The 14,141-nt window shown below is 42.0% G+C and overlaps 1 protein-coding gene across 1 annotated transcript in view; it reads right to left on the bottom strand.

The window, feature by feature from the left end:
• The window catches only part of LOC142748945 (A disintegrin and metalloproteinase with thrombospondin motifs 2-like), a 911,491-nt gene that overhangs the window by 92,225 nt on the left and 805,125 nt on the right, over positions 1 to 14,141 (bottom strand). The window contains exon 18 of the mRNA XM_075856370.1: positions 10,252 to 10,384. Coding sequence (XP_075712485.1) covers positions 10,252 to 10,384 — 133 coding nt within the window. The remainder of the gene's footprint in view (positions 1 to 10,251; positions 10,385 to 14,141) is intronic.

Here is a 14,141-nt window from a genome sequence, read left to right as displayed (position 1 = left end):
TAAGCTCGGCGTAGTGCATCAGGTCATAATAGGATGCTGTAATAATGGGGTAAATGAATAATAAAATTAATTATCCATGGATAGTGACGTACGCTTTATACAAATCCTTTATGCACAGGCCAGTTTTTTGGGGGCAGGAGTCGCACTTCTAAATGGTGTCTGTGGTCTTGTACAAAATATCCGCACTCCTGCATTGCCTAATCTTTGACTTCTTCACTAGCCCCATATGTAGCACAAGACCCCAAAATGTAATAGTTTCGGCTGCATTTACAGGGTCTACCAGTGGGGGCTAGCAAATGATGGGGTTTTAGGTGAAGAACTGCTACACATATACGGTAAATTAGTCTGGGCCGTCGTTTTGCAGTATTGTGTTCCGAGAGTCATAACTTTTTATTTTTTCGTTGACGAGCTGTGTGAGTGCTTGATTTTCATGGGATGAGCTGTAATTATTAGTATCATTTTCTGGTACATGAGATTTTTTTTAACACTTTTTATTCCATTTTTTGGGTGGTGAGGAGACCAAAAACCAGAAATTCTCTCACTATTTCTTATAAATTTTTAACGCCGCTCTCTGTGCAGTATAAATAACATGTTTACTTTATTCTGTGGTTTCATACGATTACGGCAATACCAAATTGACATAGTTTAACTGTTTTACTACCTTTACACAATAAAAACACTTTGTTCTAAATAAAATAATGTTTTAGTGTCACTATATCCTGAGAGCCATACCTTTTTTTGTCGACGGAGCGAAGTGAGGGCTTGTTTTTTGAGTGACAACTGTAGTTTTTATTGGCACCATTTTGGGGTACTTGTGAGTTTTTGATCACTTTTTATTAATTTTTTTGGGATAAAACGTGACCAGAAAAGGAAATTCTGCCATAGTTTTTTTTTTTTTTTTTTTTACGGTGTTAACCATGCGGGATAAATAATATGATATTTTTATAGGTCAGGCCGATACGAACGCAGCGATACCTATTGTGTATAGTTTTTAAAAAATTTCAAATTATTACATAGTTACTACGGTTGAAAAAAAAGACACATGCCCATCAAGTTCATAAAGGACTTTATCAGGGAAACAGGGCGATTATTGTTTTTATTACAAAAAAACTTGTATTTATTTATTTTTCTTTTTTTGTACTTTTTTTTTTACACTTACTAGGGGACTTGAAGGTCTGATCTTCTGATCCCCAGTACAATACACTGCACTACTTATGTAGTGCAGTGTATTGCAACTGTCATTTTACAACCGACAATCAGTCTATTAGGTCCTGCCTTTGGCTTCCGTACCTGGCCGACCAGGATGCCATTGCTAGGTTTCCTGGTTTCCATAGCAACCATCTACACCCCGGGATTTTTTTGCGTGGGGGCCAATGGGGTACAGAGGGATTCCCCTCCCTCTGTGTAAATCACTTAAATACCGCTGTCGCTATTGACAGCGGCATTTAAGGGATTAAACGGCGGCGATCGGAGAGAACTGTGATCGCCGCAGTAGCAGTTGGATGTCGGCTGTATATTACAGCCGACACCCGCTGAAGATGAAGCAATCACAGCTCCTGTGCTGTTACTGAACGCCCATTTGCGGGAACGCACCACTAAAAAAGACGTCCCATTTGCGGGAAGGGGTTGAGGCCTAAATGTACAGTACATCCCATGGTTAGAATCTTATGGTGTAGTATGTTTGGTTCAGTAGAACTGCGAGGGGTACAGATGTTTTTCTGGCATTACACGGGCAAATATTTTTTGTAAAAGTTTTTATATTCTTATTAGACTACTAGATTCAATTGCGGATCCTCTTGAGATGAGAATTGTAACTATGTACACATACATGCATATGCAGAGTAATTCTGCCTCAAGGAAGGTTAGCAGTAGACAGAAAGCTGAACATTTAAAGAGGCTCTGTCACTAGTTTAGTAATGCCCTATCTCCTAGCTAATCTAATAGGCGCTGTCACACTGATATTGCTAGTGAGAATTGTGTCCCAAATCGTTTATTATTTTAAAAGTTATGAGCTTTTTTCTAAATATGCAAATTAGGCTATACTAGACAAGTGGGTGTCAACACCAGTGTAATGCCCATGGCCGCGGGCCTCCAGGTTTACTTACCTCCTGACGGCCGCAGCCATGGATCAGTGAGCGCTGGTCCCCAACTCCTCCTCAGGAGATGCCAGTGATCACTTCTGCTTCACTCTGCTGTGTCCCGTAGGGACCTGAATTAAAGACCAAATTAGCCCATGAGCACCCTGGACTAGAAGAGGGGGCCCGCACCTTCCTGCATTGCCTGAGCGTTGTTGTCATTTACCTATGTTTGTCTCTGCAAATAGTCCCTTAGTGTTTCCTAGTTCCCAGTGTTCCCGTTCCTGCTACCTGTATCCTGTGTCCCGTACTATCCAGAACCAAGTGCCATATAGAGTTGGAGTCGAGCTGCGCTAAGTAATACGCCTGTCCTGTTACACCACGCCTGGTGTCTGCCTGCTGCCAAAGTCTCATCTGAGCCTGTCTTACTGCTGTCAGAAGTTACCACAGGTACACCTATTTGAACTATAGACTTTGACCTGTGTCCTGTTGGCCAGATGCCATACCGTTAAGGTGGTATGACCCAGGGGGTCCACGCACCCAACGTGACAGTACACTCAGTCCATGGACCCTGCTGGTCAATCCAAGACCATGATGACGTCACAAGTGATGCGGGAGGATATGCTAGACCTCCGGTCTCGACAGGACCAACTCCTCCAGCCATTGAACGTTATTGCACATCGGCTGGATGTGCAAACTGCCGTCCCTCCTACTACACCTCCTGGCAGTGCTGATCTCCAATTTTCTTTGCCGCTATCTCACCGCTATGATGGAGACGCGAAGACCTGCCAGGGATTTTTGAACCAGTGCCAGATTCACTTTAGCCTGTATGCAAGGGCATTTTCGACCGATGGTGCAAGGGTCGCTTTCATAGTCTCTCTCCTCACTGGCAGGGCCCTAACATGGGCGAACCCTATCTGGGAGAGACAAGGACCAGAGACCCGTGACTTTCAGGGGTTTCTACGGACGTTTCGCACAGTGTTTGAGGAGCCTGGACGAATCTCGTCGGCAGCTGCCTCCTTGCTGAACCTACACCAAGGAGACACTTTCGTGGACGAGTACGCCATCCACCTCCACAACCTAACAGAAGAATTGTTGTGGAACAATGAGGCCTTGGTGGCTACATTCTGGCAGGGATTGTCTCCTGAGATTAAGGACCAGCTTGCCACCCGAGATCTGCCGTCTACCCTGGATGACCTCATCCTTCTGGCCCTGCTGTCCTCATTAGCTGTTCCTCCAAAGAAGTCTTTGAGGACACACCAATTCAAGCTGTCTACCTAGGAGAGACAACACAGACGCACCTCGGGACACTGTCTATATTGCGGCCTCAGAAGCCATCTTGTGCGTCTGTACCCCCAAAGGCCCCAGAGCCTAGGGTTGGTTGAAGAGACAACCCTGGGTGAAGAAGGACTTTCGTCTTAATTGTCCATTCCGGAGACCATAGTGTCCGGCGAAAAAATGCACAGGGTCTCTGCTTATCTGGACTCTGGATCCGAAGCTAATTTCATTCAGTGAAGCCTGGTGGATCTTCTCCAGTTGCCCACAACCACTCTGGAGAGGCCTTTGATTGTTGCATCGGTGAATGGACTACCTCTGCCAGACCCGGTTGTAGCTGTGACCAAGCCATTGAAGCTCCAAGTAGGAGCTCTTTAGTCCGAGCTCATCTCATTTTTTATAAGGCCGTCAACCCAGTGCTGCTGGGCTTGCCCTGGCTCTGACTACATGCCCCAGTTCTGGCCTGGAATTCTGTAGAGGTCCCCCTCCAGTGGGGTCCTGAGTGTCTCAACCGCTGTCTGGTACAGATTCGTCCGGTCCATCCTCCTCTGACTCGGTCCTTGGCAGGATTGCTTTGTCATTATTCTGTGTCCTTGGATGTATTCAGCACGAAAGAGGCGTAGACGCTGCCCCCACACCGGGTGTATGACTGTCCTATCGAGCGGATTCCTGGTGCATCCCTTTCCTGTGGTAGGGTATATCCTCTCTCCTTGCCAGAGACTCAGTCCATGTCCGCCTATATTAAGGAGAACCTAGAGAGGGGATTCATACGGAAGTCCTCCTCTCCGGCAGGACTGAAAACAGATAAAAACACGGCGCCAGAAACTGCAAAATAACGATATAAAGCCCCAGGGGCAAAGGATGGTAAACTGCTCACCTAGGAAGGTGGACACCGGTTAGGATGTCATAAAGGTAGGGGAGCTGCTGCCAGGTCCAAACACAAACAAACCAAGTTTGTTGTCGAGAAATAGTATATCCAAGAGAGAAAATGGGACCAAATTGCGGCGCTGCTCAGGAAGGACGTCAGATGAAAGAGGATGTAATAAATAGAATTTATTGATAATGGAGTAGGCTACGCGTTTCGACGCCGGACCGGCGTCTTCATCAGGCCAATGTGTACAATACAATAAAAGCTCCTTTATATGCATGAGAGAATTTAACAACAAGATGAAAAAAAACCGCCAAAACGGCGGGTCAAAGGTCACACACAGCGTTTGTCAAATGTAAACAAACAGATTCTAAAAGTTACATAAAACTATACAAATGTAATAACATGATATAAACCATTTGATAAATATATTAAATATATTCAATATATTACAACCTATCTTAAACAAGAAAAACATAAGATGAATTTTTGTAAGGAAAAGGAGAAACTAAGGGATGGCCGGTGATATGCAGAGTTGGAACGCAAAGCGGTTCACCACAATGGGTTGAGCCGCAGGGTGGACCGCAAACAAAAGGGGTCGATTTGTGAATGAATGGACTGGAAAACAACAGGGGGTTGGTGAGTCACATGAGGTGTAGGAGAGGACTGTCGTCACAATGTTGGATCGCAAAAGCGACAGGAAAGGAGCAACGGGAGAGAGGAGCCGGTGGCACGCAAATGTTGGAACGCAAACAGTTCAACGTAGGGGAGTGAGCCGCAAGGTGGACCGCAAACAAACGGAGTTGATTTATAAATGAATGGACTAGACATCAATGGGTCACATGGGGTAAGGAAATAAGAACCGCCGTTGTGATGTTAAAACGCAGGATTAGAAGGGCGAAAGAACCGGAACACAGTGAGTATTTAAAAGTTTTCCAAACCACTTAAAAGGATGATGATGGGAGAGTGTATTGCGGACCGTAATATTATAAAATTAGTATAAAAATTGGTAAAAAAGTTGGTATAAGAACTTGATATGTCGGTTGATTATTTAGAAAAAACATGAGGATGAGATAATATGTATGTATATATATATAACCACATTTCCGCAAAATGCAATTTGCGGAAAATGCAGTAATGAAGGGAGACAACCATGAAATTACCATGGGGAAGGGATACCATAGGGAATTTGGAGGAAATATATATATGTATGCGTTGGGAAAAAGATAGGGACAAGAGTATCTTAATCTAGGGACGTTTCTATGAGATCATTAAGGCCATTTGGGTGCAGGGTTTCCAGTTTGAAGATCCAGAAATTCTCTCTCTGTTTGAGTTTAGTAAACCTATTAGGGGTATCCGCAGGAATCTGTTCGATCGGGGTAACAATTAAATCAGTAAAACTACAATTATGTTTGAGAGCACAATGGCGTGACACACTTTGTTTTAAAAAACCTTGCTTGACATTGAATCTATGCTTGTTGATTCGGTTTCTTAACGTTTGGGTGGTGCGACCTACATACTGTAGGTTGCATGTACACTGTAAGAGGTACACAACGTAAGTACTGCCACAGTCTAAATGGCTTTGAATGGGATAATACATATTGGTTTTTAGAGAATGAAATTGCGTGGATTTCTTTGCAATATTATTACAGCACAAACATCTAGCATGTTTACATGAAAAAGAGCCATTTTGTGTTGAAGAATTCATGACTGTCTTATTGTTATTATGTAGCCTGCTAGGGGCTAGTAGATTTTTCAAAGTTTTAGATCTTCTAAAAGTGATTAGGGGTTTCGCGGGGAGTAATGTTTTTAAAAAAGGATCGTTGGTTAAAACGTGCCAATGTTTTCTAAAAATGGACAAAATAATCTTGTTACTTTTATTAAATGAGGTGATGAAATTTACATTCTGTTTGTTAAATTTATTTTTTGTAGTTTTTTCGCCATTGGTAGTATTAGACGGTATTGGTTCTTTAATGCATTCAGATTGGGTCATACTTCTTGCTCTTATCTCTGCACCCTTGATTAGGCTCCTGGGAAAACCTTTTTCTAGAAATCTTTTATTGAGAATCTTGCATTCTTTATTGAAACTAATATCATCAGAACAATTTTTTCTTATCCTCCGATATTGTCCAAACGGGACATTTTTTAGCCAAGGTGTGTGGTGTGCACTTGTAAAATCCAGATAACTATTTACATCCACACTCTTAAAATGGGTACTGGTGGAAAAAAGGTTCCCATTATTTTTAATTGTTATGTCCAAAAAATCAATGATAGTAGCTGAATAAGTGTATGTAAAAGTAAGGCCAAATGTATTTTTATTTAAATAATCAATAAAAGCTTTAGCAGCGGATGTGTCCCCTCTCCAGATAAAAAACAGATCATCGATGTACCGTTTATAGTAAATAATATGGTTTTTGAATATATGTTCATTCCAGATGAAAGAATCCTCAAAGGACCCCATGTAGAGGTTTGCATATGACGGTGCAAAACGAGTCCCCATTGCGCAACCCTTAATTTGTTTATAAAAAACGTCCTCAAAAGTAAAAGCATTGTGTGTTAGAATAAAATCAATACAATCAATAAGAAAAGTCAATTGCCTATTTGGAATACGGGGATCTAGCGCAAGGAAAGAGGAAACTGCCTCCATACCTTGTGTGTGTGGGATGTTGGTATAAAGCGACGAAACATCTGCAGTAAGGAAACTCAAATCGGATAGTTTATATAAGGGTTGTAGTTGTAATAATTCTCTAATTAGCTGTGTTGAATCTTTTAGGTAAGAAGGTAATTTTAAAACCAAGGGTTGGAGATGAATATCGATATAATGTGATAGATTATTGGTTAAAGACCCTATCCCTGAAATAATGGGTCGGCCTGGGGGATTAGACAGATGTTTATGTATTTTTGGCAGATGGTACATGAAAGGGGTTGCAGGAAAAGGGACCGTTAGAAAAAGTTTTTCTTTTTTACATAACAGATCATCAGCAACATCGGCAGGAGCTGGGATCTTCTTCGTCAAGAAAAAGGATGGTTCTCTGCGACCCTGCATCGACTACCGGGGTCTCAACCAGATCACGCTAAAAAATAGATATCCATTGCCATTGATTTCAGAACTGTTTGATAGCATACGTGGAGCCAAAAAAATTTCTAAGCTCGACTTGCGGGGGCTTATAACTTAATCTGGATTCACCGGGGTGACGAATGGAAGACGGCATTTAACACCCGTGACGGACACTATGAATATCTAGTAATGCCCTTCGGCCTGTGTAACGCTCCCGCGGTCTTCCAAGAGTTCTTTAATGACATCTTCCGTGACCTCCTCTATGTTTGTGTTGTGGTCTATCTTGGTGACATTTTGATTTTTTTCTGCAGATCCAATGACTCATCAGAGACATGTCCATCAAGTTTTGCTGCGGTTAAGGGAGAATCGCCTGTACGCCAAGTTGGACAAGTGCGTGTTTGATAGAAATGCTCTACCCTTCCTGGGCTACATCATCTCGGATGAAGGCCTCAAGATGGATCCTGAGAAGATAAAGGCCGTCCTGGAATGGCCACGCCCTCAAGGCTTGAGGTCCATACAGCGTTTCCTGGGATTCGCCAATTTCTACAGACAGTTCATTCCAATCTTCTCCTTACTGACATCTCCTATCTCTACCCTCACCAAGAAAGGCACGAACGCCAAGGTGTGGACTCCAGAATCAGAATCCACATTTAATAGCCTGAAGAGTGCCTTCACGTCAGCCTCTATCTTCCATCATCCAGATGTTTCTCAACAATTTTCGTTGGAGGTGGATGCCTCCTCTGTTGGTGTTGGTGCACTCCTGTTCCAGAGAGGTTCCAAGGGCAAGACAATGGTATTTGGCTATTACTCTAAACTCTTCTCTTCCGTAGAACGCAACTACTCGTTTGGGAATCGGGAGTTACTGGCCATCAAATTGGCCCTGGAGGAGTGGAGACATCTACTAGAGGGCGCAGTTCATCCCATCTTGATATTCACTGACCACAGGATTCTCACCTATCTCCAGACCGCCCAACGACTGAACCCCCGTCAAGTCAGGTGGTCGCTGTTCTTTGCCTGGTTCCAGTTTGAGCTCCACTACCGTCCGGCCGACAAGAATGTGAGGGCCGATGCCTTGTCCAGGTCGTTCGAGACAGAGGACACCATGGAGTCTCCACAAAGTATTATTGACCCGTCTTGCATTGTCTCGGTCAATCCTCTGCAAGTTAGAGACATACCTCCGGGGTCTCCACTGTTTTGGACCCTCCAGTGCGTTGCAAATGCTACATGGCACCGGAAACCATTCCAGCAAAATCTGTGCTCCAAAATCCAAATGGATCTCCTACCCTTCTGAGCCCTGCCGGGTTTAATTATTGGACCCACGCAGTTCATTACCACATATGGAGTATTGCCTCAATCGGGAGAAATAGCTTTACAAATGTTGGGGTGCTTTTACTCCTTTATTCCTTGCAAAAATTAGACAATTCTATGTTTTTCCAGAAAAGATTTTCATTTTCACAGACTAATTCAAATAAATTTAACAAAAAACCTGTGGGGTCAAAATGCTAACTATACCCCAATAATTTCCAATTTTCCCCCTACAGGGGGTGTAGTTTCCAAAATGGGGAAACTTTTTGGGGATTTCCACTGTTTTGGCACCACAAGACCTCTTCAAACCTGACTTGGGCCTAAAATTTGTTATAATAAAAAGGCCCAAAAGTCCTCTAGGTGCTCCTTTGCTTCTGAGGCCTGTGTTTCAGTCCATTAACCCACATAAGGGCCATATGTCGGATATTTCTAAAAACTGCAGTATCTGGGCAATAAATATAGAGTTGCATTTCTCGGGTAAAACCTTCTGTGTTACAGGAAAAAATGTAATACAAATCAATTTGGGCCAAAAAAAAAGAAATTTGTAATTTCACCTATACATTGCTTCAATTCCTGTGAAACGCCTAAAGTTTTAAAACACTTTCTGAATGCTGTTTGAATACTTTGAGGGGTGCAGTTTTCAAAATGTTTTTTTTAATGCGGTTTTCTAATATATGGGCCCCTCAAAGGCACTTCAGAACCGAACTCGTCCCTGAAAATATAGCCTTCTGGAATTTTCTTGAAACTGTGAGAAATTGTTGATAAAGTTCTAAGCCTTGTAACATCCTCGAAAAATAAAAGGACGTTCAAAAAATGATGCCAATATAAAGTAGACATACGGAATATGTGAAATAGTAACTATTTTGTGTGGTATTACTGTGTTGTAAGCAGAAATATATAAAATTAGAAAAATCATAATTTTTGCAAATTTTCTTTACATTTTGGTGTTTTTCTACAAATAAGCAATGAATTTATCAACCAAATTTTTCCACTAACAAAGTACAATATGTCAGGATAAAACAATCCCAGAATCGCTTGGATAGGTAAAAGCATTCCAGAGTTATTACCACATAAATTGACATGACAGATTTGAAAAAAATGGGGCTGATCCTGAAGGCCAAAATGAGCTTGGTCCTGAAGGGCTTAATATAGATGCTAAAATGCAGCTGTATTTTGCTGTCAATTAGCTTCGTTTAGGTCCATCCCCTGTAATAAAGGGTGTGATGATAATTGATTCCTTATAATCCAAGCCTCTATCTAACGAGTGCCAGTTAAAAGGTCTACTATGTAGGTCTATAGAATTATGTAAATACTTTCATTCAAGAATTATTTTTTTTTAAAAAGCCTTCACAAACCATTTTTTCACCTCCCTTACTTCCCAAATTCCAAAGGTTAAAGGAAAAAAAGTCTGAAAAAATTACCAACTTCATTAAGGTGCAAGAAGTTCCTAATCTATGTGCCAATACAAAATCAAATGAAGTCAGCTGACATGGTGTGGCATAGTAAACATAAATCTCATCCATGAAAACAACTCTAATTTTATTTAAAAACTGCTAAAATATGAAGAATACTTGTACACTTTTGATATGTAAAACCCAGAAAAAAAATTGTAATTGCAGGTTAGAAAAACGTTCACTTTTCATGCTTTACACTTTCAGGTGACAACTTACATGGGTAGTGAACACTCCTGAAGATTGCATGCTCTGCGAATGGGCTTTAACTTTGGAATAGATTCACATAACTTCTTATGTACCATTTTATGGTCTGATTTTCTCCGACATCCATATTTTGTAAACTGATTACCTTAAAAACAAAATGATTTCTTAAATGTAACTTCTAGAATAAATGCATTCTGAAAATGGCATACATGTACATACTGTGAGCACATTTACCTAGCAATTTATTGTATTTTAATGCATTACTGTGTAAGGGCAATATTGGGTGAATTCTTTTTAATGTAAAAATTGGTTTTCTGGTCATTGTGTTTGTAGCACCATTTTGCTGGTGTGAGATAAATACATCCCTGGTATAGGTCATTTTGTTTTTTACAGAAAAAGAGCCACATAATAAGTATATGTGTGTATCCAGTGCCCCTGCTCCACTTTTTGGGAGGAGCATATTCTATAATGTGCTTGCATGCTGACATGGTACCCTCGTGGGGAAACACCATTATAGAAAATGGCATATGTGACTTTTGATAACACCAAAAGATAAATAATGATGGTCAGTGAACATACAGAATTTAGTCAGATAAGTAGATATCTCACCATAAGGGTTTTTGAAGTGTACCGGTTAACTTTACTGATATGCCTTATTCATATTTCCCATGAAATAATGCCGGAGAACCGTTTTTGATTACTCTGTGCTCTGTCATTCCTACGTTATTCCTCCTGGAAATGTATGAGTAAATTGACTACTTGGCGTTACCGTTCCACTTGTCAATAGGGTGTGTCCCTACACAGTCGGACACTGTCAGCACTGATTAGAAAATTGCAGCTGAATGACCGTGGCTGACATGCAAGTTGGCCCGGTTTTTAAATTGAGTGCAGCTAAAATTAGTGTGATTGTTAATGGCAGTGGCAGTATTGCAGATGATACCCGCAAAAACTCATATGAAAAAGCGCGCTGATTTGGATGTCAGTGCAGTTGCGGCTGCGTGTGACTGTGTAGGCATACGCCTCATTGACAAGTAGAATGGTAACATGGTTGTCAATTTGTGAATACATTTCCAGGAGGAATAACAGGCTGGACAGTGGTAGGTTAAGTTTATAAAACTTACTTGCAACTTTAGAGGAACTTCAGGACTATATATAAAGATAGAGTGAACTTTTGAATAATTCAGTTCGGCCGGTTAGCCGAATTTCGGTCTGGATCGAATTAGTTCAAACCGAACCCGAAATTCACCAATAGTCCTAAAACTCATGTATAATACAAAAAAACAATACTAGCAACCACAGATAAGAAAGTCTGAATCAGAGGATGAAGAGCAATTCAGGGAATTATTAAAAACTGGAATGTACTAATCAGCCTAGAACAAGTGCAATAAGGGAACCTGGGAAGTAGGCCACCAAAATCTCATAACTGTCAAGGTGTTACAAATTCACACTGAAGGGTATGTGAAGACAACCGATGTATTAGCTCTGGGACACATACCATATAGGTTATATGAAGTTGCAAAAAGTTACCACTCTTCAGAATCACAAAGATGTAAACGTACAATTGACGGGAAATGATCATATGGTAATGCTGCCATTCTCCAATACAAGGGATGGGAAAGGGTAGAGTGTAGTATAATATTTTGACTCCCCTGGCTGGCCATACATTTTAGATAGTTCAGTCGATGGCTATTCCTCCCGACTCCCCCATACCAACACCAGCAAGGAGGTCTCATTTTAATTCCTGCTATGGGCCCTCTCTGCTCTGTGTACACTCCTGGCTTCAACTACTTAAAGGGTTTTCATAAGACATTTCAAAAAGATTTTCAAATCCATGACATGCTGTACAGTACGTACATGTAACAGAAGGTCTTTTGGACAACATTTCCCCTTTAAATTCAATATCATAGCTAAAATTAAAAAAAATTATGGGACTGGGAAGGGATATAAAAAAGGGAAAGGAAAACTAAAGGAAACATATAAAAAAATGTAAACAAAAATAAGAAAATGGATGAATCTGTTATGCAATACTCTGCAACCAGTGGTGTCAGATATGCTGATCAGGAGAATGAACAGACTATACATAGCTTTGAGTCAAGATATGGTTCTATAAAGGCCCTTTTACACAGACCAATTAGAAATTCTTGTTCCCGGTGATTGCCCTGTGTAAACAGGGCAACGATCAGCCAATGAATGAGCAAACGCTTGATCATCGGCTGACCGTCTCGTTTATGTTGGCGAGCTGTCTCGACGATCAGGGCTTGTTTTTACACGACCCATATTAGGCCATGTAAAAGAACCTTAGTAGTCTGATTCTTTGAATAGGTACAACTCTTACCAGACACTAGTGAAACTGGCGGTAGCATTAGGCCTGGGCCTCTATTGCCTGCATTTTTTTAAATTTATATTTAACTAAGACAACTTAAAGCGGCTCTGTCATATATTGGTCTGCAACTTATTAGTTAATGGGTCATATTTTCTGAGTATTTAGTACTTATTCTTGTGGCGCATTGGCCTGTTCTGCAAGACTGAGTCCAAGTGTATTTATATAATGATGCTGCCCGCGGCCTCCTCCCTTTCCCGCCATCCAACCGCTGATTGACATTTTGTCCCTATTACTGTGCGTAGGAAGTTAGTCTCAATCAGCGGCTGATGAGCAGACGGGGAGCGTGAATATATGAATATGCTTGGACTCAAGTGTGCGGCCGTGGCCACACAATGCAAGTATAACTACTAAATACTCAAGGGGCGTAGCCTAGCATGTAGATGGCTGTATTCTGAAGAAGCTTCCGCCATACGTCCTGTTTTATTCTCTTAAAACCTGCTCTACAGGGGTAATTTGCTGCCTACCGGACTTCTGAGTCTGCCGGGACCAGAATGTGAGGAGTCTTCTGGCCTCCGCCAGCCTGCCATGACCCGCACTTCCTCTTCTTGCTTGGGGCAGACAAGGTGACTGGTGTCATATTACAGCTGTATGGTGCAGCATCTGTTGTGCGGTCCTGATCTTCACAGCGGGGGGACGACGACACAGTTGACAGAAATCGAGTCTCTCCGGTTCCCTGACCGGCTACAAGACCTTATACTGCCTATGTGAGTTGTGCTGGGACTTTTGAAGGAGATTGCTGTGTGTGGTACCGTGAGTACATGCTCCCCAGGCTGCCATTGGGACCGAGAACAAAACGAAGTTGCATAGGGGCGGCTAAACTAAGTCCCTATTATATTTACAGCTCTCACCAGTGCATCCCAGGGCACAATATCATGACCAAAAAGAACAGAGGAGGACAGGGAGCTAAGGACAAGGGGAGTCAAGATGCCGCTGATCCACCTGCTAAAGAACCCAGACGCCTTGATATGCAGAGGAAGATAGAAGCACGTCAGGAGCAATATGCTCACTCTTCACCCAGACCACTGCATGACTGAACATCTGATGTCCCTGATGTCACATAATTACATAGTTAGTACGGTTGAAAAAAGACTCATGTCCATCAACTTCAACCAAGGGATGGGAAAAGGGAAGGGAAATATTTCTACAAATTGACATAAATGGAGATCAGAGGGAGTTGGCGAATGTTGCTGAAACCTCGATTTAACCCCTTGCGTACCTTTGACGTAATAGTACGTCGCTGGCCACTTATGCCAGCGTACCTTCGACGTACTATTACGGCGCAGGAATAAACTGTCACTATGTGAAATTACATAGTGACAGAACAGCGGCGGCAGCTGTCATTGACAGCTAACCGTCTCTGCTACCGGCCTGGGGACCAATTAGCAGTCCCCAATGCCGGCGATTGCTGTGATTGGTCAGTCTCTGAAGACTGACCAATCACAGCCGTCTGTGACGTCGTCTGCAGGAGAAAGCTCCTGTCACTTTCTCTGATCTCCTCATTTCTGTGAGATACGTGAGG

Source organism: Rhinoderma darwinii, chromosome 3 (assembly GCF_050947455.1).
Source record: "Rhinoderma darwinii isolate aRhiDar2 chromosome 3, aRhiDar2.hap1, whole genome shotgun sequence".
In the NCBI taxonomy this organism is placed as follows: Eukaryota; Metazoa; Chordata; class Amphibia; order Anura; family Rhinodermatidae; genus Rhinoderma; species Rhinoderma darwinii.
The sequence above is the reverse complement of the archived record's forward strand: the minus strand, read 5'-3'. Positions and strand labels throughout refer to the sequence as shown.